The sequence below is a fragment of the Rhamphochromis sp. 'chilingali' genome, assembly GCF_963969265.1.
Source record: "Rhamphochromis sp. 'chilingali' genome assembly, chromosome: 22".
Classification (NCBI taxonomy): domain Eukaryota; kingdom Metazoa; phylum Chordata; class Actinopteri; order Cichliformes; family Cichlidae; genus Rhamphochromis; species Rhamphochromis sp. 'chilingali'.
In genome coordinates, this window is record NC_137950.1 from 2,140,586 (window position 1) to 2,165,696 (window position 25,111).

Sequence of the window (25,111 nt, forward strand, 5' to 3'; positions counted from 1 at the left end):
TAAACGCTTTAGTGGCTGCCTTTTGTGTAGTTTGCAATATTTGCCTTTATCTATCTGAAAAAGTCTCATGTTCCTTAAGTACATCTACCCTGTTGAACTTATTATGGGAAATAAATATTTAAATAAAAACAAGCTGCTGATTATTTCACATTTTACTTGTGAGCAACGGCACATTTAAATCTTACAAATATAGTTATTTGGCTCATATCGTGATAGATATCGTTATCGCCTGAAATGAAAAAAAACATATCGTGATATGAAAAAATCTCATATCGCCCAGCTCTAATTATTAGCAAACAAAATATCACGATACTACACAGTATCGATTTTTCCCCCACCCCTAGTGATGACCCATAAATTAAAAAACACAGAACACTGTAAGAGCAGCACAGTAATGGCAGAGCTATGCAGTGTGTGTGTGTGTGTGTGTGTGTGTGTGTGTGTGTGTGTGTGTGTGTGTGTGTGTGTGTGTGTGTGTGCGTGTGCGCATGCATGCGTGCGTGTCTTTGGCAGCCGCACAGACATCTGCTGTGAAGGTCAAGTTTCAGTCTGTATGGAACCAATCAATGAAGCCAACGCTAGAACACCCCTCCCTTTCATCTGCTACACTGGGACACACATGGCCAGAAAGCAAGCATTCACAGGCCAAGTATGATAATGCACACGTACAGACACAAAGTTATCACGGATACACAAGCTGACCACAAACACACAGCCGCACTTTTACTCAGCAGGTCTCTGAAACCTACACATTTACTGGAAAACGCATCTCAGAAGCCATTAAACACACAACTGAAGGCAAACAGGCAGGCTTAACACACACAGACCGACACACGTGTGGAGAAGGAACCTTGCCCTAGATTCTCAAGGAACACTCTCATGTTACATCTCCGGTCTAACTGGGCTTTGTAGCACAGCAGTCTCTCAGCCCTGCAGGGACAATACATCACACTCGTGCAGGCTGCGGGCATACTATTGTTTGGAGATTTCTCCTGCTCTGTGTGCAAAATGTCATTAAGCAAAAAGTTTAGAAAGCAAACAAGACTGAACAACTATTGAAGAGTTAAAAGAAGCTGTAAATTCTGATTGGACACATCACCACGGGCCGTTAAAGGGAAAGCACTCTTTGTTATTTTCTATTGTGTCAGTCTTCAATACGGCAGCATGTTAGGGTGAGTGCAGGTAGAGTGACACCAACAAAGATTCAACACTTCATCAACTATTTCCATTTTTTTCTCTTTACCATGACAAACAGAAAACACGTACACATTTAAAACTGTTTGTGCACGTGCGCACACACACACACACACACACACACACACACACACACACACACACACACACACACACACACACACACACACACAGCTTAAAAAAAGAAGTTGAGCTTAAGGCTGCTTTTTAGCAGTAGTGTTGTCTTTCAGAGAGGATGTAACAATGTGACAGCACACCCTCCACATGCACACACACACAGACAAACACACACACACATGACAGTGTGCAGAGTATTTACATATCATGCATCTAGTTCACTGGAATAGTATTTGCTTCATTCAGTCTTCACAGCGTAATACAGAATACAAAATGTTCTGAAATAACTCTTACAGTACCCAAGACATGGAACCGAGCGTGAGCTCAACTGAAGAGTAAAAAGTTGAGAATATGTGAAAATCTAAATATGATCCAATAAGGAGCTCGTTTAATCAATCCATGAAAACTCATTTGTTAACTATGATTCTGTTTGAATACATTATCAAACTGTCATGCTGCAGATCACAGAAACTGAACAAAGAGCTCAGGTTTCATTGATGCACGTTTTACACCATTAATCATTTTGCTGTTTTAAATCACCTCTCTCTCCATTCACAATCTTCATCAACATGAACAACACCACTACTACAGACAAGTGTGTGTGTTGCTCAGAATCACCTCCAGCACTGTTTTCCTCAAAGGTGTGTCAGTGTAGAACTGTAGTCCAGTCACTTCTCTTTTCTCTGCTTGCCAACACTACAAAAGAAATGAAGCGGGCCTTGTGTGTGGGCAGGCATTTGGAGTCCACATGTGTCTTTTCTTTCAAGTGTGAGTGCTAGCACAGGGGGCCAGGCTGACGTACACACTGACAGGACAGTGGAAAGAAGCCTGGCTGCATGGCCGCCAGAACAAAGTCTACTTGTCTGACAAGCTTTACTGCTTTGTGACTGCGACACTGTCTGACTGCTCAAACAGGGAAATACTAATCGTGTACTATCGAGTATATAGCTACTGGGGCTATAGGCAACTTGGGTACACATCTGGATTATATTCCTGTTTATTTTGACATATCTTACACTCATTCTCTACTCAGAGAGACAGACGGCTGTCGGAGCTGCAGCTGCTGCATTAAATGAAGATATTACTCTTAACCGACTGGTATTTCTAGAGCAGACTGTTATCCAATTCAAATTTCACTGCACAACTAAAATATGCCACAATAACTCACAGGATTTTAGCCCATGAGCAGCACAAAAGTTAAAAAGAAAAAGAGCAGCACTGAAGACATCTGTGAAAATGTGACAATAATCAGGCAAAGGATTCATTGTAACAGCTCATGTAAGTGATTAATCATTAAAAGTATCTTCTGACTGTTGATTTCACAAAACAGGCAGCAGAGCTCTGAGCTGCTGGTGATGCTACTGCATTTATAAAGGCACAGTTTTCTTGAATTTCATAAATCCAAAATAAATCAATATTGTCGCCTGCATGTGGGGATAGTACTGTTTGCTGCTTTGATGAAGAAAGAAAGAGCCGACCAGCATTCAGCCTGCTGATGATGATGATGATGATGATGATGAGCTCTTCTTTGGGAGGGAATATTTTCTCTCTCAGGAAACAAGAGTTAACTTGTTTAATTGCAATTCACATTCCAGCTGAGACACGTCAAATACAGGAGCTACTGAAGCAGTTTTCAAGGCTAATCACACAGCAGTGTTCAGGGGCGGTGGTGGGGCCTACTTAATTAAAAATACTGCTCTCCATTCATAAAGGTGACATTACATAAGTGTAACTGAAGCACAACCATTCAGGTTTCACAAACTGAAACCATCCCAAAGCAAGCTTATATTAAACTCAGTGTTTTAATAATCACTTTGTACTGTAACAGCTTATAACAATCAAAGAACTGTACAATGAACTCTTCACAGGCAGGTCTCCAAATATTATTTCCAGCATGTTAATGTTTTTTAATCTAAGACCAATTTATTTCAGCTCTAAATGTCCAAAAATAGTAAGATATAGAGTACTGAGGTCCAGCCTGGTATCTTCTAATGATCAGTCCTACATAGGGATGGGTACCGGTGTCCGGTGCCATGACGGCACCGGTTCTGACATAAACGGTAGTAACCAGACTGAAAAGCAGCGCACATTTCGGTGCTTTATTTCGGTGCTTTTTTTTCCTGAGCTGTGATACACTTCTAGCCAATCATTTTACGTTTCCGAGGATAGTAGGCGGGGCCAGGTACGTACGTTCTTTTAGAGCAGAGCTACAGATTAAAAATGTCCAAGGCGAAGCGGTCAAAGTCTGGCTGTACTTCACAGCAAAAGATGCAAACTCAGCAGCAACAAGTGCTTTAAGCTGATACTGTGATACTGTCAAAGGAGGTAACACCTCAAATCTGATGAAACACCTGGCGACGCATAGCGTTTTTTTAAAAAGCCCAGAAATGCGCCGTATTTGATAGCTTGCTGCGAGACCTCACACCGAGCACATCTACTGCGGGTGTGGTGCCTGTTATCGGACCCAGAGTTAGCAACATCCCCCAGAAACCCGAAGAGGAGAGTCCTGGCCCCTAGCCCTGCCAGTGTAGCAGAAATGATGAAGATGATGATGCAGCAGCAGCCGTTCTTCTCTGCGTGAGTAGCTTAATGTTGTTCGTGTGTAATTTACGTTGAGTAGGCTAACAGGAAGATGGTGAAGGACCTCAGCCATCCCAACAACAGACTGTTCTCTCTGCTGAGGTCAGGAAAGCGATTCCGCTCCCTGAAGACCAACACAGAGAGACTGAGGAGGAGCTTCTTCCCGCAGGCGATACGGTCTCTCAATCACACCACCACACAGTACTGACCCACACATATGGTTCTTACACACACACTGGACTTTCTGGACTTTGGTTTTGCACAACACTGGTCACTATATTCTTCATCTCCGGTTAATACTTGTACAGCTGCTGTTATTGTGTATATATTTATTTATATTTAGATTCCTTCATACATTCTTATATAGTTCTATATTGTGTATTTTGTTGTACAGTTATTTTATTTTCAACTTTAATTTATATATTTATCTTTATCTTATTCTTCCCAGTTAAATTTACCCTTCATTCTAATTTGTGTTGTACAGTTATTTCATTTTTAACCTTAATTTATATTTTATTCCTTCCTAGTTAAATTTACCCTTTTTAATTTTTCATATTTATTTCCTATCTTATTCATAGCCTTTTCCTTTTTTGTTCTCTTTAGGTCACGAGCAGTTGTCCAAGCATTTCACTACATATCGTACTGTGTATGACTGTGTACGTGACAAATAAAATTTGAATTTGAATTTGAATTTAACCACGTTATTACATTAATGCATGTAAGGTGAACTAGCAAACATCATCATAGCTACATGCGGCTGTCTTCCTGTTTGATGGCAGATACTCCCTTCACCCTGGCTAAAAAGGCTAAAATGACCAAAGAAAAAGTGGGAAACAGTTAAACATGAGAGGTTTTTGGACAAAGTTTGTGTTTTTTCCATTGATTAAGCACTGCTTCCAGCCAAGAGTGATACCATATATGCCCCATAGCTGCAGAAAAGGCTAACATTGTTATCTTTTTACAAAAAAACAGCTGAACATGAGAGGTTTTTGGACCAATTTTGTGTTCTCCATTCTTTAAGCACCGTTTGAGCACCGGCACCGTTTCAAAAGTACCGGTTTGGTACTGGTATCGGATAAAACCTAAACGATACCCATCCCTAGTCCTACATGTGAATGATGGTGAAGCTGACCTCATGGCTGATTCTCAGTCGTTATGTATATTCAGCTGAGACTGAAGGAGTCACCTGGATGAGTGACGAAAGGTTGGTCTCACTGAAAACTCCACGTCCAGATGAACAGGATCAACTTTTTGGGGATTCTACATGTGAGTCTGTTTTTTTATGCAGCATGACGGCAGCTCGAGGCTCTAGATGACGAAGCATTATTAGTCCTGTATGAAAATGTCACTTTGGCTTCACGTGTCCTTCTTTCTTCATGATTCTTTCCACCCTGACATGACTCCCAGATCCAGATGCATGACGCATCCCCACAGCAGATACTCCACGTTCATGGATCATGGTCTTCAGGTTGTACGCCTCTCCTTCTTTCTCCAAACATAAGCAGCATTTCTGTGAGCTCCATACTCATCTCATCGAAATTGGAAGTTATCCTTTAGTTTGAACTTGATTTTATCATAAAGTTAAAGCATATCATTAAACAGCAGTGGTTTTTGCTATGGCTCAATAGAAAAGGACCGTTTTCGGGGGGATAAGATGAAAAGCAAAGATCAACGAGAGATCAAGGACAAAACAAAACCGTGTCCATCCGATGCTGAGCACAAAAGCCAGATCTCTGCTGTTCTCTTGAACCAAGCAACAGCAGCATGTACAGAATTAAATACAGAGGAACAGCAATGTTTCTTATGTTTATTTACTTGACTGCAAACTGTGGTCACAGTGAGCTGACATGCTTTCCCTCTCTCGCTCACTCACTCATTTACTTTCACTGTCATGATATTCAGGCAGGAGCCTGAGAAGCTGAAAGGACGGTGTGACATTGCTGTTAAGCTTTACTACGCTCGAGTATAGCGCGGGATATGGATTCATAATTTCACACTGGTACTGGATCAGTACGCATTATCAGCAGAGACCCACAGCCAAAGATCCGGATCAGGTCTGACCTGGATCAGGCTGGATCCCAGCTCTGATTCCATCAAGACAAAATGAAACAGGATTTTAAGTGGACAGCATATTAAACTTTGTTAAACTCAGTTTAAACTCACATGTCAGTCTTCACGTTCACATGATACACTCTCTGTCAGGTCACAAGCTAACGGTGTAATTCTTGGGTAGCTATGCTGGGAGAGACCCTGAAGCTCTGAAGCTTCAGGGAGAATTACTGTGAGGCTTACACTTCACCCACTGGCTTTGCTACCTGGCAAACACAACAGGAGCAGACACATCACAGTCACAAAGACTCCATCAGACACACTCAACTATCTCAGAAGTTACTCTCAGCTTTATGGCACGAAACAGAGCTGGGAGAGCGCTTCACTGTTGTTGACTTTTGTTTGTTTCTTTTTGTGTTTCTCTGACATCTTTGCAACATAATAATACATCACTGTTCCAGTATAAGGACTAGTAACATTAGATGTCTTACAACCTTGCATTGCTATGTCTTAGTTTAAGAATGCATTTCAAATAAACAGAAGCAGTTCAATACTGATGTGGACATCAGTGCCAATATTGGGTCACCGAGTCATTTGGTTTAGTGCTTATGGACACAGCAGCAGAGAAGAAAGTGGCATTAGCACTACGCCATCTGGAAAGAGTTAGCTAGCTGCTGAACGAAGAGAACAGAATGAACAGAAGGCAGCAAAGGCAAAAACAAGCTCTTTAACGTTTCGACTGCACTCTTAGTGAAACGGAGATGAAGCTCTGCTTTGAAAGCACTACACACTCAAATACACGGCCCTTCACTTTGTTTTGGGGTTTTTCTTGGAAGAAAAAGAGATGTTTCTATGTCTGTATTGCACAGGCAGAGTGAAGCTGGACTCCACAGGGGAGCCATGCTTTCTCCAGTCAACAGTCGTTCCACCGTTTCACTCTCACAGTGCTGTAAACCTTAACATAAGTGCACAAGCGTACTCTGATCTCCTCCGCATGATGTTCAGTGCACGACTCTGCTGAACTATGTTAAAGATCACTCATTAGGGAGCAGTATCCCTGCATTTCAGTGTGTCTTCACTAGAAGCTGCTCAGCTGCACTAAAATAATTGTTGCATGTGTAAAATGTCTGCATTGCATTACAGGACTGTTAGCTTTTAATTGTGCAAATGTCATGGACACCACTGTATTATATTGCACATATTCTATCAGATGGTAGAGCAGTGATTAGTACTGTGTGGTCAATGAACATCTCTGTCTGAAATCAACTGAAGACGCTACAGTTGGAAAGGATACAGTGTGCTCAGATCCTTTGTAGATCTTTGTTGTCTTGTGCTCTGTGCCTCTGCTGTAAGCTGGCACTGAAGGAGTTAAGCTCTGTGCAGCGGGTGAACTCAAAGGAACTGCCATTCACGTGGCTAAGCCGCTGTTGCTATGGGAGAGAGGCCAGACAGAGGAGAAAGAAACCCCTCTCTCTCACATTCCCATTTTCTCTCTCACGTTCCCTTTCCCTCCTCCTCTGCTCTCGTTCCCTCTCTTCCAGAGAGCCTGGCTGGCTACAGAACCAAACGGCTAATGAGAGTACACAGCTCTCTCTACTCTGTCCCTTCATTTTTCAAATAACAGCCGCTCGCTCCTTTCTTACAGCTCCTCTGAAACATCCTCTCTCTCTCCTCCGTCCCTCACTCTGTCTCTCTGAATGCCAGCTAGTGAGTCATGCACCAACAGCAGAGGGCCAGGCTCAGCGTACCAGTGTGTACATCTATCAGTTTCTCTTATTTTCAGGTCCAAATCAAGGAGCTTGTGATCAGAAACATTTCAGCAGCTTACCACAGCCGCTGAAATGTTCACATTTTTCAAAAATACAAACAGATTCATTGCTGAAGAACATGAAGCACAATATGAGTTCAGAAACATGAAGTGTCGCTGCTTCTAAAGAACTAAGAATCGGGAGTCTGGTTCAGCCAATAGCTGATATCAGCCTGTGATTCAAGTATCACACTGTGGTGTACGTGAAAACAGCTGTTTTACCCACTGCTGCACCACCTAATAGAAGAAATCACATTCTATTCACCACCTCTCCCCTACACTCACACACATACATTCATATCTTTTAATGCTACTGACCGTCTGTCATTGGCTCTTTACTGCAAGCATACCTGCTGCTGTTGGTCATGTGCCATACTGTCTGTGTACACAGGCTCTTTTTGAAGACAGACAAACAGTATTTTGATTCTCCTGCATGTCCTGTGCATGCAGCCAACTGTCTTTGACTCTAAATGAAAACAGCAAACGGCAACATCCATAAATGAGATCGTCCAAATGACCTGCACTGTCCCTTTAGTCAGTGCTGCACATATTACACATAACTGTGCATAGGGCTGTTCGATATAACCATATATATCTGATGACGATATAAAAGCATCTATCGTTTCATAAACTGTTTACAGCAATATGTTTTCAGTGGCTGTATTCATTAGTTAAAGTTCTCTCTTTCTCTTATATTTAATATCACCACACTACGGACGGACAAGCACCTGTTTTTATGCGTTGTCGTTAGCAACAACGACGGTAACACCATCGCGTGTCCGCTTGTTTATTTTCTACATAAACCTTTCACAATAAAGCTCAAGATCCTGTTGAGACTTTTCAAAATAAACTGAATCACGTGAAAGAGCAGATTATTTACGGATGAGAAGTAAAAAAGACGCCAGGTGCTAAAAAATAAAGCTCAGACTCAAACGTTAGAACAGGCTTTTCCCCGCAGCACGCCGTGTAATAAATACTCACAAAGAAAACGGCGCCGTTACAACTTATGTCTAAAGATGTATCTCCAAAAGTTAATTCTGTTCATCTGGACGAAGTGACGTCTTCAGTCTCAGCTGACTGCAGGTTCCAATCTTATAAACAGGACATGTGCATAATGACTGAAACCAGCCCACTGAAGGAACAATGGGCTGGGAGGTCAGTTCCTTAATCTTAATTATGCAAATTCTCATGACCACTGATCAATGGCCATGAGTCCCATTGACAGAGAGTTGGGGAATGGCTGCCTTTGATTTAGTTACCTGGATGATTGAGCAAGCATCAAGATTAAAAATGTATCGTTTCATACATCGGTTAAAACACTCGACTCCAGCTACACGACGCGCAGCTGGAAACACTTCACGCAAGACGAGCTGCCCGAGATTCACAGACTTTACAGAAAATGTTACATTTTTGTGATTTATATGGTTATCGGACGATAGATGTCTTGTATCGGGATATGAGATTCTGGTCATATTGCACAGCCCTAGGTGTGCAGAAATCTTTTTGAGCTATTTGATCAAACAGACGGACAGAGGTAAGAGACAAAGAACCGACAGTGGGTTTTGCATTTCCTGCTATAACGTCATTCAGTGGTTAGCATTCAAACTCATTTAATGGTCAAGCGATCAACTTAGATTACACCTCGTCTGCTGGACTATACGTTTATCGCCTGGAAACTGGATCTACACATACAGCTCGGAGGTAAACTGGAGTACAGCACATACAATAACTTCCATCTGGGTATACCCAGCAGTTAAACAAAGAAGTATTCGGTATACTCGTATCACAGCCGGGTCGAGGCAGGAGGAGGTTAACGTGCACCATTTATTCTCCACACTCTGTGCTACCCAAACAGAAGAAACTCAGGTAAAGACTAGGGCTGCCACGATTTGTCGACTAGTCACGATTACGTCGACTATCAAAATCGTCGACGACTGATTTAATAGTCGACGCGTCGTTTGAAGCTTTGTAAGATCACAAAAGACGCAGGAATAATAGCAGGATTTAAGAGTGTAATAACGGCCTGACACAGAAGATGGCAGCACTGCATGTACAAGGATGCCAGCTGCCATTAACCCCGAAGAAGAAGAAGCAGCTGTGTCCCAGAATTCATAGCGCAGCCCAGCTCAGTTTCCAACAATGGCGGCAGCTAGTTAGTTTTAATATTACTCTTATTATTCTTTCTGGGTCACAAAATAAACGTTTAACATATTTTCAGGTAAGAATGTAGCTGTGTAAACCTCAAATATCTGCTCAGTTTATCAAGACACCGCATATTTTCAAAAGCGCTCCGACGTTTTCGGAGACGTCTGTTACCCACTAGCTCGATAGCTAGCCGGGGCAAGGCTCACCCAAATCGTTTTCAAACCCACCGCCGTCTTTCCTACTCAGGTTAAATATATATGAGTCACTTAGATAACTTAAAAATGTTATTGTTTGGCTTTTTTAATATTTTATTTGTTCCTGAGTAAATCGGTTTGGCTGAGATTAAAGTTATAGTTTTTACACAGCTGAATAAACAACTGGTTATCAGAAGTGTGAGATGCTGGAGAATATACTCCGGTGTCCTGTTATATTTTAGATAGCAAGGAGTTTATTAAGAATCTGCAAATTTCATTAAAATGTAATAAACTATCATCTTGTCTTTATTTTTAGTTAGCACAGACCTTAAACACTTAAAGCTGTAAGCTAATGATAGTTATATAAGAGCAGATGCTGCTGGTGCAATAAGCTGTACTTTTACGTTCAATCATCAGAATCAGAATCAGAATACTTTATTGATCCCTGGGGGAAATTATTTTTTGTGGATGATGATCTGATTAGTCGACTAATCGCAAAAATAATCGGTGACTAGTCGACTATCAAAATAATCGTTTGTGGCAGCCCTAGTAAAGACACACGTGGACGTTCATATACAACAATGAACAATTTAGAACACCAGAATTAACATAAGTGGACTTCATCAGTTAAATAGCTGAGATATAATTATTCCTTAATGGTGGCCTCCCAGCACACAGTGGAGTTTGCACCGTCAGATTAAGCTTTCATTTAAAAATCAACACTGCTGACGTCATCATCCTTGGACACAACCCTGCACTGCAACAAACACATCATGTGGTAGATACATGAAAAACAACTAATTCCACATAAGTAAAGAGAGCATCCAACACATAAAATATAACGGCAGCTTTTTAGAGATGTGATTATTATTGCAATGCTTCTTTAAGTCCAATAAGGGCACCGACCGGAGCCACAGGTGAAGCCAAAAGCAGACTCCATCAGACTAGATGCTCACCATATTATTAAAGGACTATCAGGAGAACATTAATCAGTAATATTAATGTTAGTATAAAGCACACCCCGCTCAGTACAGTGGATCCCCCTGCATGACAAAAACAATCACCAGAACAGACGTGACCAGCATCAGCCTGGCACGGTGCCCCAGTGGGTCTAAGCCATACTGGGAGCACGGTGAGCCCTACCAGGATTAGGCAGGCGATTAAGGTGTTACCTTATTGTTGTTTATAAAAACACATGGTAAGATTTAGAGAAATCAACGAGGTGGTGTGCTTCAGTAACCATGACAGCCAGCATCTATGGTGGTGGTAGTGACAAAACCATAATAGGAGATTTATATTGTTCATCACAGTCTTATCAGGTAGGAATGGTTGGTGTCTTTGCTCACAGAGAACAAAGTGTTCTGTTTAAAATTCATCTACTGAGGCTGCCGGCACGCCAGCTGTCACTCTATGCTTTGTAGTGTCCCACTGGCACAGAGCAACCACGTTTAATATAACGAATCAGTAGATGACAAGATTAAGTGAATTATGTTTCAGGGCCGACTGGTTTCAGCTAGGACAGAAGTCGGGCGCATTATGTAGCGGGTAAGTTGAAGCTCACTGCTCACAGGTAGCAGACAAACAACACTCCACTCACCCTGTGCTCCAAAACTGAAGACGGCAGCAGAAGAAAAGATGAACGCATGCGAGCCACAGTGCCTCCATCAATCCATGTGGGAGATGTTCCAAACTGAATGAGTACAACCTCCTCATTACTGGCTACACAAAAATAGCTTCGCTCACATTCTTTGGTAACAGTCTCGTTAGAGGGCCCAGCCAGTCTCCTGGTTGACTGACAGCAGCGTTCAAAAACACACAGAACAGCTCTGGGCTGGACTGAAATGAGTCTGAAGTGCGACACAAGTCATTTATTGAGTCGAGTTGCTTTTATGAGAGACATCCCATGGTGGCGTTGATCTATACTACTTATTTGGATCCCAGCTATATACAAATTGAAGAAACATTTTAGACATTAAGTCCAGTCAAACCATCTCAGTGTGTAGTATTGCATTACCTCTTTTATGCCAAATCAGCCAAGCGTGAGGACAGAGGTGCTGAAGCAGTCAGACGAGCTCAGGTTTACTCGCTCCTTATGCTTCCTCCCTACATGCTTTACTGAGACACTGACTTTGCTGTGGAAACCCCACAGGTCAGCTCACATGTTTTGATTTATCCGTGACATTGGCCTACACAGTGCATTATGTAGTTTGCTCAAAGCCGTCTACAGAAAAAGATCCTGACTAAACAAAGCTGTTCACGTAGCTGTTGATTCATGCCTACACTGAGAGCTTAGAAGGTTTTCCAAAGAGCTCGGCCACGCACTGTTATCCTCCAAAGGTAACCCACTCACTGAGCTGTGATCCATTACTGAAGCCTTCCCACAGAGTGAAAACAGGGCATGAGGTTAGCTGATATGATGACAGTTTAATACTACTTTGCATTGTGTTTTGATTTAATTGAGTTGAATTATTTGGGGGATGATGATGTGAAATTCAACATGAGGCCAAAATGTAATAAAAACTACACAGTCTGTCTACACACAGAAATTAAATCATGTGAGTGGTTTGTGTGATGCTCATTTATTTTATGAAAAATTAAAATGACTGTCCTTTTTCTTTAGATGTATAATCATTTTCCAGCTCACCACTGTAACGTCGCTGCATCACTCATTACTCACTGTGTTGGGTTTTTAACACAGAAAACCAAAAGATGAGGCATTTACCTTATAGAGCAAACAGTCAGTGAGGAAGAGAAGCTTTAATGGAAGAAAGCAGCTCAGACGAACAACTGCAAGGTTTGGAGCGGGCGGATGACACCACCTGATGAAGGCGTAGACACTGATGATAGCAAGTGAGTCAATCTGCAGGACGATGCTTTGGGATCTTCCTTCTATAACTCAGTTATACATGCTCTGCTGTGAGAGCGGAGTACTGGAAGTTTCACTGCTCTGGCTGAAATATTACACAGTCAAAATCCTGATATGGGAGCTGTTTGGTGTGTCCGCCCTCGCACACTGTGCAGAGCACATCGTTCAACTGGACGGTGATTCGGAGAGCTTGGGAATTCTCCAGTAAGGCATGAGAGGTTAGTTATTTCATTCTGTTTAGCTTCATTAGTGCTTTCCTGCTGCACTTTGATGTATTTCTATTTTAAAATGTTGCCGTTAAATGAACTTTTGAGTATTTTCATGATACACAGCTTTACTGTTGCTTTGCCTTACCTCCTGACCATTACTTACACAGGGAAAAGAAATTAGTTTTACTTCTGGTCTGTCAAGAAAGTCCTTGAAAGTGCTCCAGTTCAATTTGTTTAAAAACTGTTTTGGAAACTTGAGCTTTTTTCTAGTTTGACCACATTATCTCAGTAACTAGATTACTTCTTACCACTACAAGCGAGAAAAAACAAAGCGAAGGAGATGGTACAGTGGCGATTTTTGTTCCTTCCACAGATGTTGATGATATTAGGATTCCCAATCATGCCATGATAAAAAAAAAAACTGTTATGGTTGCAGTGTGCCTGGGAAAAGAACAACTTAACCCCAGGATATATAGGGGTTAAATTACACCGTAATATTACATGAAATGCTCCTGATCGGACGTTGTGGACCTCTGCTCTGCCCACTGATTGTGCCACCTGGCCCTCTCGTTATGGTGCAGAGTCATTTCTTTGCAAATAAGATGGGTGGAATATCGTACACCCAACCTATTACAGGGAAAAGTCAACCACAGAGTATCAGACTGAAGCTTAGTGCAGCAGAGCACAGTGCACCTGACTCAAACACCCTCTCCAACAAGTCATCATTTAAAAAGTGCTCTACAAACCTTAGCATCAGTTAGCATTACTGCTACCTGATGCATTCTCTCATTTCAGTGCAGCTAGCCATCAATGAAGAATCACTTACTGCTTAATAGACAAAGTGAAAATGGACAGCCTTCCTTTGGTTTTAACATTAAATGTATTGCTGCAGCTAGGAACAATACACAAGGTTATAATACGTTTTAGCATTATACAGTTACACCATGCCACACTAAGAACAGAAGAACAGCCCACTGAGGTCTGACAAGGTCCTGCAGGAAGCTAGAGCAGCTGCTGACTAGAGGAGCCTAATATATTCCCAGGGATATCTAGGAAGCCCGAGAGCCTGTAGAAGACTTTGTGGCTGCTGTATGAAGCAATGAGGTTCAGTGTGTGTGTGTGTGTGTGTGTGTGTGTGTGTGTCTGACAGCAATGGGGGAAGGGTGCATCCAGCCATCCCAACTTGGCTTCAGATTACATTTTGTTTCCTTAGGCACCAGAAAACAAACCACTAACATTTGGTGGATCTCGTTACCGCGCTGCACAGACACCTCACAGCTTGGATGTCATATTGCAAAATGTAGCTCAATGCACTGATGCCAACCTAATAAATAAATATATCCAGTCTACACATTTCATTTATTTACCTGATTGAACTGAAACGAATGCTATAACTAATGTGAGAAACGTAGTACTACAAGAATATCCTGAAGAATTTGCAGTACATTTAAAGTCTTAACTGTGCTCAGCTAACCTCCCAACAACATCGTTTTTCAGCTTTACATCCTGTGTGGCTCACGAAACAGACACAAGTGCTTCTTTTCTCCCAAATCTTTTTTTAACTATTCAATTATATAATGAAATTTAGAGTATTTGTCGACAGCTCTATGAGAGATTTTTACAGAGCATAAAAGAAATGAGTGCGCGGTGGTGAGAAGCTCGGCCTGAGATAATACAAAGCTTCTTCACAATATTAACAGAAATTTTACAATATTTTTTAACCATGTAACAAAATGAATTGAAGACCATGTGACTCATATGTACAGTCATGTGACTATAATTTGGACTGACCTGTTGAAGAACACATTTTAAGTGAAAACTGAAAAACAGACGAAGCACCGAACAACAATGCAAAGAACTCAAATCCATTGTGTCTTGTACAGAATGATATAGTATATGGGTCTATTTCATGTGGACTAAGCCTACATCTACACAAGAAGCTGACAGCATCTATTCTGCCACATTTATTCCCTCTGTTTCTAAACAATGTTGTTATTCACGACCCAACACACACACTCACACACACTGCAACACCCATGCATGGATTCTGTATGTGGAAGGTTCTTTTCCACTCACAGCCTGTTATTTTCTGCTGATTAGCCACACAGTGATGGACCGAAGGCTACAGCCTTAAAAACAAACTGGCACCAAAGGTTCTGTACACACACACACACACACACACACACACACACACACACACACACACACACACACACACACACACAGGATTGTAATGAAAAACAAAAGCTCCTATAGGCAATGACCTGGCTGCCCTGCCCTTTCTATTCACTGTGAATCCAGATGAGTTTGTCAATTTTGTGTCTAATGTGCCAGAGTAGAGCTTTGCTGCTGAGCTTTGCCTTTTCTTTAAGCATGTGTCACTGTCTCTCAAGCAACTGAAAACTATGGGGGCCTATAATGCTGTTTAGACATTGTTTAATATGACTGCTTCACAGATGTTCAGCTCTCGGGTTAATATTTATCATTTTATATCAGTTCCATTTAAACCTGCTACCAGTTTGTGTTTCAGAGTGCTTGCAGAACCAATACTGGCTCAAATGCAGAGGAACTCACAAAAATCATCAATGGAGTAATTTATTTTCATTTTCTGAACTTTATTCTTTTTAAAAATCCTGCCAGAACCAATGGCGTGTCCAGCGGGGTGGCCTGGGGGGGCACAGGCCACCCCCCAAACCAGACTGGCCACCCCAGGTGCCACCCCAAAGGCAAAACAATAAAATTCAATCAAATATCAAATGTCCGATTATGTTTTCACGGTGACGCTCAGATATCCGAGTGTAAGTGAATGCAGCATCGGCTTCTGCGCTATGTGCATCACGTTAGCAAAGGTAGGAGAGCCAAGCGCGAAAGACGTCACCGCAGGAAACAATTTTTCGGTGAAAGAAAATGAGGACAGAATAAATGTCCCGGTAAGTAATATTAAGTTTGTTGAGTTTAGTAAACTTCGGTGAAATTAGAATACCAAGGAAAAAATAACACTTAAAGAATTATTGCAGCCGTGGAATATTTCAGACAGTATGCTACTGAGGGGAGCTAACATAAGAGTTATGAGTTATAAGATATCATCTAAGTCGTAACATTGCTGTATGGAGCTGCAGATTTGGTTGCAGGTTAACATAGCTGGACTGGCCATCGGGCATACCGGGCATGTGCCCGGTGACTTATTTTATTTTATTTTTTGTAATGGCATGAACAATGAGAGGTGGTGGATTGGCCAGATGCAGGTCGATGTGTAGAAATAACTCCGTTGTTTGGTGGTGGCTATGACGGGGCTTCCACAGAGGCAACAGGTGGATGAGGGAAGGGGAGGCAGGAGGAGAGACCCGAGGCAGCCACCAGTCCGAGTGTCAGGTGAACTGAACTTCAGGTAAGAAGTTATGAGCTGCAGTCTGTCTGGGTCAGATATAAACCACGTTTAGGTGGAGTTTATTTTCATGTTGCTGACTTTTTACTGTCAGTTGCAATAACTCATACTGCGTTCTAGCCAGCTTGACGGAGTTTTTATACAGCTGGGTGGGTGCTATGATGTTACTGATAGTGAACTTTATTTTATTCATAAGGTTAGTAGAGTTGCCAACGGCTCCTTAAAAAAATGGAATGGTCCCTCATTCAGAGAAAATATTACGCGTTTCGTATTGAGCTGAGAAGAGATGCAGTTTGTCCCGGACTTCAGCTAGAATGGAAAAAAGGCACAAAGCTGGATTTATTCTGTCTTTATGCTGCACAGCTGCCTCTTCTTCTCTCATTCTCTCCCCCTCCCTCTCCTGTTGCTACTTCAATCATGAAACTGATCAATGATCAGCTGATCGGCTTTTCTCTCTTGTTTGTTTATCGCCCACTTTGCGCCAGATGTCGCACTAAACAACAGCAGCACGTTTAAGCTTGATCAGCTGTTGTTAGAATGTATTTAATATTAATTTCTAGTATCAGCTGATGTTTGCTGGAGCCACAGCTGTAAAGCTGCTGGTCATGATGTCGGTTTGGATATGTGGTGAGAGGGAAACATGAAGATGAAACCAGGAGATGTCCTTACTGAATCATCAGAGCTGAACAGGTGATGGAGAAACAGGTTTACCTTTTAGGTGACATGAATGAGTTGAAGTTATGAACTGTTTCTGAGAGACAAATAACACCAGGATCCTTTTTTAGGTAGCTGACAGCTGGTAACTGTGCAGGGGCGGGTCTAGCAAAGTTTTGCCAGGGGGCCAGGTAGGGCATTAACAGGGAAAGGTGGGCACAAAGAAATACTTTTCTTTCTTATTCTCATTTAAAATACCTAGTTTTTATTAAATAATTATCTAAATCTTACAACCAAAGTTTTTATCTGACGTAAAATGTATAGAAATCATACATATACCAAAAAGACTGTACATCACTGTCACAACAGCATTTGTTTTCATTCAAAGGCTTTATGGCTTTAATACCTGGTGGGTCGGTCTGTAGTAAAAATGCCCAATTTTTTTGTCCCAGTCCAGCCCTGCAGGTTAATACTGGCAGTGTCACCATGCCAGCTGACTGTATTTCATCATCAGCCAGTGTTGTTCTTTATCAATATTACCAAAGTTTACCATAAGGCAGCATAGAAAGTATTTACTTGCTTTCAGGTTTTATTCAAATGTTAGTCTTTTCAGTTGTTTCTCCACTTTTTTCCTGTTTCAAAATCAAACACCAGTTTGTGAGAAGATTATCTTCTTTTTTTAACAGGCAGATAAAGTTTTGCATTGGCTAATTTGTCAGTTGTTTGTTACAAATGTTCGTATTTTAATTTTCAAAAATGTTTTTGCCCAAAACATATGTGCACTACATGTCAGTAAAAATGCTATGCAAATATTGATGTCCTTGAATGCTGAGTAAGCACTGACAAAGCACTGATTGTATCTCTTGTACTTTATCAACGCAGTATCTAAAAACTTTGCACCGTAGTGGTTAAAATCTCATTCTAATAAGAGTTAAAAGTGCATTTGGTTATTAGGTTTATAGGATTATTGAATTATGGTTAATGGTTGGTAGAATTTTTTTTTTAAACATTATCTGCCAATTAAATCTGCCACCCTTCTCCAAATCTGTGCCCCTACCTGGCCCCCCCAACAAAAATTTTCTAGACACGCCACTGGCCAGAACCGAAGCAGAGCTAATTAAAATGACTTTAGGCTTCTCAGGTGGCAAACACCTAGTGACACTGCAAATAGATTAGGAAGTAACAAGAGCCTGACATGATATGACATGAGATGGAAAATAAACACACGTAGACTGAATCTAACCCTGCGGCTACTCATTAAATATCATTATAAGCAGAACCAACTGTATCAAACTAAACTGTTATTTCATCAAAACAGATACATTGTATCTTATTAACTAACAGTTATGACATTCTGTGTAACAGGATTAAGATTTAGTTACAATGTATTTGTAAGCCTGCTCCTGGGCAAAAAGACGCTCGTGAAGAGATAAACAAACACCTCTGGCAAGGGTCACTCTGACCAGGAGAGGAGTGAACAATGGTTCATGTCACGTTATGTCAAGCTCACTGAGATGAATGAGGCCTACAGGTTGTAGTCCAACATAATGAAGTCATAGTTAAACTGCAGGACACTGAGAAGCAATCAGTGTTACTTGTTTATTTGTCAGAAAGTACTTTGAAAACAAATGATTTGAAGACAAACAGAAAACAGCGTTTAATCCATCCATCCATTCGCTTCCACTTATCCTTTTCAGGGTCGCGGGGGGCGCTGGAGCCTATCCCAGCTGTCATAGGGCGGTACACCCTGGACAGGTCGCCAGTCTTTCGCAGGGCCAACACACAGGGACAGACAACCATTCACACTCACATTCACTCGCACATTCGCACCTAGTGGCAATTTGGATAAATCAATTAACCTATCCCCACAAGCTGCATGTCTTTGGACGGTGGGAGGAAGCCGGAGTACCCGGAGGGAACCCACGCAAACACGGGGAGAACATGCAAACTCCACACAGAAAGACCCCGGCCTGATGGTGGAATTGACCTCAGGACCTTCTTGCTGTGCGGCAACAGTGCTAACCACCGTGCTGCGTTTAATTCAGTGTTATTTATATAGGACCAAATCACTACACTCAAGGTAGGACTGGGTTAACATGAGGAAAATCTAATATCATGATATTTTTTTGGGCTATATCACAATAAACGACATATATCACGATATGTTTACAACCTCCAAAGCCAAATGTTATTTTGAACCATACACCGTTCAACATTTTTTTTCAACATCATCATGAATTCATGAGACAAAATAAAAACTGAAAGTAGGAGTAATAACGGAGTAATAACGGAGTAATAATGCCTTCGCAGCGTGTGGGAGAGGAAAACCTCATATGCAGACAGCTTAATATTTCTATGGCAATTTATACTCAACATGGCTTTATCATAACCATTAACCATCGTACATGCAAAAACTAGCAATACATCGAGTATATTCGATATATCGCCCACGCCTGACTGAAGATGTTTTATATTAAAGGTAAAACAGGTTCTGCCACTTTACTTGATATACAGCTTAGCCAGATGTCAAATTTAAGATCTTAAATAATTTTGACATAATAAAATCTCTGTCAGACACAGTCCACAGCATTTCATGGCTCTTTGAATTTTGAATATTAACCTGGTAAAATCACACAAAGACAATTATGATTATTTCCATGCTCACTGACTCAATCCACGAGTGTTAGAGTGAAAAATGCAGAAGTCAAAATACCAACGAGTTTCACTTTTTTGTTTTCTCATGTCATACCTGGGAAAACTCTACATTAACTCAATCAACCCTGATAATATAGCTTAGAAGACCTTTATAAACAACCAGTTACCAACAATGACCTCCAAAGCACCCTGTACCAACCCTTGAGTAAACACACAGGGTATATGGTCACTTAATTCGGAGCTCTTCATATTTACACACAATTGTTAAACTGTCTTATGCAAAATGAACTCTAGAAACTTTGAGTAGCCAACATGGTTGGCTAACCATGCAACCAAATGAATACGATATGAATACGTCTGACCGATCACATCTCAGTGCATCAACGCTGTCTGTGATCAGGTCACACGGACCGCACTGCAACAATCAGAGAAACAACATATTTTCTTTCTTTTTCCAAATCAAGTAATAAGCTCTTCCACTCCATATAAGAGTTAAATAGGGCTGTGCGATATGTCCAGAATCTCATATCCCGATATAAGACGTCTATCGTCCGATAACGATATAAATCACAAAAATGTAACATTTTCTGTAAATTCTGTGAATCTCGGGCAGCTCGACTTGCGTGAAGTGTTTCCTGTTGTGCGTCGTGTAGCTGGAGTCGAGTGTTTTAACCGATGTATGAAACTATACATTTTTAGACATAAGTTGTAACTTTCTAACGTTTGAGTCTAAGGTTTATTTTTTAGCACCTGGCTTGTCTTTTTTAATTCTCATCTGTAAATAATCTGCTCTTTCGCGTGATTCAGTTTATTTTGAAACGTCTCAACAGGATCTTGAGCTTTATTGTGAAACATAAACAAGCGGACACGCGATGGTGTTACCGTCGTTGTTGCTAACGACAACACATAAAAACAGGCGCTTGTCCGTCTGTAGTGTGGTTATATTAAATATAAGAGAAAGAGAGAACTTTAAGAAATTGAAGAAGAAGCCACTACAGCGACCATCAGAACCATGAACAAATATTGCTGTAAACAGTTTATTTTGCGACACCACGAAACAAACGATAGCGTAAAATGAAACGATAGATGTTTTTATATCGTCGTCCGATATATATCGATATATCGAACAGCCCTAGAATTAAATGCAACTTTACGACAGTGAAACCAAGAGGATCGTCTTTACAGGAATTCTTAAGTGCTGTTCTGTCCAACGGATTTTTGATACACACTCATTGATTTCTACTTCAGCCACAAACGTGAAAAACATTAAGGGGCGTTCTCTTTTTTCTACATTTGTATCTGCTGAGTAATAAATCTCAGTGAGCATTAACAGTAAATATGAACTTTTGGCCTATCTGATCAGAGACACTTGACAAAGGCCTGGCAACCTGGCTTGACACACTTCCTCTAATCTACTCTCAAATCCCTCTCCACTGTATTCACTCTGATAGTTAAGCCCCTTGCTAATGAGACTGTGCCACACTGTATGGAATTAAAGTAGAACACTACTCCATGCCTAAGTTACATCACAGACAAGGACCAGCTCTACTGGGCATTAGTAATCTGGGGACACGGCTGTTGTCCAGTACAAAGAAGCACATGTCTGATCTAGTGAAGGCACCAACAATGTTTTGTTATGAAACTGTAATTAATTCATGAAAGATAACCACCCATGCCAGCCTGATACTTTGATTATATGAATAACAGAAAGCAAGGAAGGTGTGACAACACAAATTCGTCCACTCTCTAATCAAAAAGACATCAGTATTAATCAGTTGCATCTATGGTCTGCCAAGGACTAAGAACACTGAAAAAAAAAACGTTTAAGCTTCAAAATCGTTGGAAAATATGCAAGAAATTAACTTGACAAATAAAATCATACACAAAGAATAAATCCGCCACAGAGCTCTGTGACAATCACATGATTAAATTCGCCATAAGCTTTAAAGCCAGACGCTTTACTGCTCTCAAAAAAGGGAACATATAGACAAAGACAACAGGCTAAAGCATCAAATCAGAGCTGGGCTGGGGCTTCTGCCAGTTATCTGCATAGGCAGTCAAAAAAGACTGAACAAAAGAAAAGGGGAGAATGCACTATACACTGCGTTCGCCAGCCAAGGGCTTGTCAGGGCAAATATTTCATTGTTTGCTGGCTTTGGCACGTTAGCCCGTTATAAAAAATGCCTCTTTATAGGAAGGAGGGGTCGTGTATTTACTGCCCGGCTACTATTACGAATGCAATTATTACACGTGAAGCGGGAAACGTATGGGCACCTGCGTGACAGGAGCGTGACAGAAGGTCCTTTTTGAAAATGCAAACCATATATTTTACTTGAAGACAAAATGGCCTTTGTTCAGCCTGCAGCGAGCCTCTTCTGTTGTGTGTTTGGAAATCCTAGCATTCCCGCACCCGTGCGCAAGTCCGAGTGGCCACAAGAAATGCCCTAATAACACGGACGGAGACTAGTAACCACGAAGTAATAACGACTATTTAACGTCTGTGGAAAGCCAACTTGACACGCGTCAGCTGATCTGCAGTGTAAAGCAGGGACTCAAATTCCTACACATGCTTTTCTCCAATGACAACATGAGCCATTCACGTGTCACTCGGTGCTTCGCATTGATTATGTGTCAATCGACCCTTACAATATCCCTCAGGCTGGCAGAGGCACACCGCGCTTCAAATGATCTGGGCACTAACTGAATAACCAGCCCACTTAAATCAGTCTGAGCCACAGCGCGTGCCTAATGGAAGACACAAGTTGGAGGATTTCATGTAAATAAGCGCAGAACTTAGACCTGAACTAACCGTTTGCTTTCCAAGCTACCACGCATTGACTCGCAGGCTTAAGCGGTCCGAAAACTAGCCAAACTCACACGTAAACAATGCAACATATTCTACTAATCAGGTGTGCATACACACCACAGACTCCTGCGTCCGAAGAGTCGCAGCGACCGAAAAGAAAGCCGCAAAATAATTTCCGCCTGGCAAGCCTACAACAGTGCCTCGCTGGCTAGCCACCAACCACAGAGATTTTCCCGTTTGCTTTGCATGTAACAGACAACTACGAGGACAAAGTCAGCATTTTCCTTACCGTCAGCTCGGCATTGTCGCTGTCACGATGGTTGACGGCCCGTATAACCCCGGACCTCCACGGCCACCGACCAATGTCGCCGATTTCAGGCGGCTCGTCACCGCTGACACAGAGGAACCGCTTCCCGACCAGCTCCGGCCGAGCCTCGACTGCCATGGCCCTTTGCTGGTCAAACCCCCCCACCCCCCCCGGAATAAACTTCCCAACAACGACGCCCTTGCAGACCTGTAACTTACGACATTAAAACAGCTCTAAATAATCCAACGGATGGGAGGAAAAGGAAAAAAAAGAAAAGTTGGCCTTGCTGAAAGATGAAAAACCGACCCGGGGGATTTAAACGTGTAGCAGTCTCCACCCGTTCAAGCGTCAGTCGCCTTTTCTCTCCACTTGAAAAAACGGTGGAACATTGAACCGCAGCACAGCCGCCATCCATTGGTGTTTCTCCGCTGATCCCTAGACATTCACAAACCGCAGCACGCTGGTGTCCCTCCGCTCCGTCGAATAATTGGTACTATTTTTGCTAATACTACACCGACTATTACCGCCACGAGTCGAGGCTAATATAATGAACGGCTAATGTTCAAATTCCTTGTTATGCTCCCGCTCTGTTAGCGGGACTGCACTTCTATTTCTGCCATCACAAGCAGCATTAATATAGGAAGGTAACAATTCAGGAGGAAATTATGTTTATATCATCTATATTTTGTTTAATATGTTGTTTATATTAATATATATTATAAATAATGTAATCATTTATCCATTCTACTAAAGGTATACGTTTTTCATCACTATCCCAGTATGAAAGTTGGGGTTTTTTGGTGCGTGTGTGTGTGAGAGAGAGAGTTTTTTGTTTTTTTTCTTGCAAAATTACTATTAATCTCTACTCTTTAATGGCTACAAAGAACATACCCAGTGTGCTTGGGGGGTCTCAACAACAACAGTCTGCCTCAAGCTGCTTTATGTTGTAAGGTAAAGATCCTACAATAATACAGCGAATACCCCAACATTTAGTTGACTCCTTATGAGCAAGCACTTTGGTGACAGCGGGAAGGACAAACTTCCTTGTAACAGGAAGAAACCTCCAGCAGAACCAGGCTCAGGGACTGACGGGAAAAAGACACACAACTAGAGATTATTAATAACTAATAATTACATGCAGAATGGTGTACAAACACACATAAAGGTGAGTCAAGAAGAAACACTTAAGGAAGGATTAAGGGTCATCCTTATAATATTCTTTGTCAAAAAGGAACGTTTGAAGCCTAATCTTAAAAGTAGAGATAGTGTCTGTCTCCTGAATCCAAACTGGAAGCTGGTTCCACAGAAGAGGGGCCTGAAAACTGAAGGCTCTGCCTCCCATTCTACTTTTAAATACTCTAGGAACAACAAGTAGGCCTGCAGAGCGAGAGCGAAGTGCTCTAAATTTTGGATTTAACAGAGAGCCAATGAAGGGACACCAGTGAAATATACTCTCTCTTTTTAGTCCCTGTCAGTACTCTTGTTGAAGCATTTTCAGGCACTTAGCCTATTCATAGGTTTACAGTTTTTAATGTTGAAGCATTAATAAATGATAGGGCTTCTCTGAACAGTCTTGTTGCAATGGGGTCTAAAACACACATTGATTGTTTGGAGGAAGTAATTACTGAAGGTGAACTCACAAAGATCAATTGGACAACAAAAGTCTAAATAAATATCAATGGTATTGCGCTGTGGAGATGTAATACTTCACAATGTATGACTAGCCGAGTAATTGTTGTTGTTGTCACTGGTTGGATTTACTTGTTTAATCTAATTGTTATGTTTTTATGTGATGCCCAATGTCAGTAAATTATTGTGTCCTGAATGTTATGCATCCATCCGCCACCAGGTGGTGCGTTGTTGTTTGGGGGAGTCTTGTATCTCAGTCCGATCTTCTTGTTAACACAATTAGACTGAGATACAAGCAGTGGAAATTTTCTCAGAAAGGTGGATGGGCTCTGCCTTAGCGATAGGGTGAGGACTTCAGTCAGTCAGGAGGTGTTCAGAGCAGTGCTGCTACTCCACATCGAAAGGAGACAGCTAAGGCTGTCGCCTCCTGGGCTAGGTGTTTTGGCTGGGCATGTCTTTCCAGGAGCAGGCCCAGGGTATACCTGGAGACATCAGATAGAAACTCTGATTAAGG

At 41.6% G+C, this 25,111-nt stretch overlaps 1 protein-coding gene across 2 annotated transcripts in view; it reads right to left on the bottom strand.

Annotated features, from left to right (window-relative positions):
- The window catches only part of jmjd1cb (jumonji domain containing 1Cb), a 120,446-nt gene extending 97,028 nt beyond the window's left edge, over positions 1–23,418 (bottom strand). For both annotated transcript variants that reach the window (XM_080872434.1, XM_080872433.1), the window contains exon 1: positions 22,951–23,418. In XM_080872434.1, the coding sequence (XP_080728560.1) occupies positions 22,951–23,106 (156 nt within the window). In that variant the 5' untranslated portion in view covers positions 23,107–23,418. The remainder of the gene's footprint in view (positions 1–22,950) is intronic.
- Positions 23,419–25,111: the final 1,693 nt, after the last annotated feature.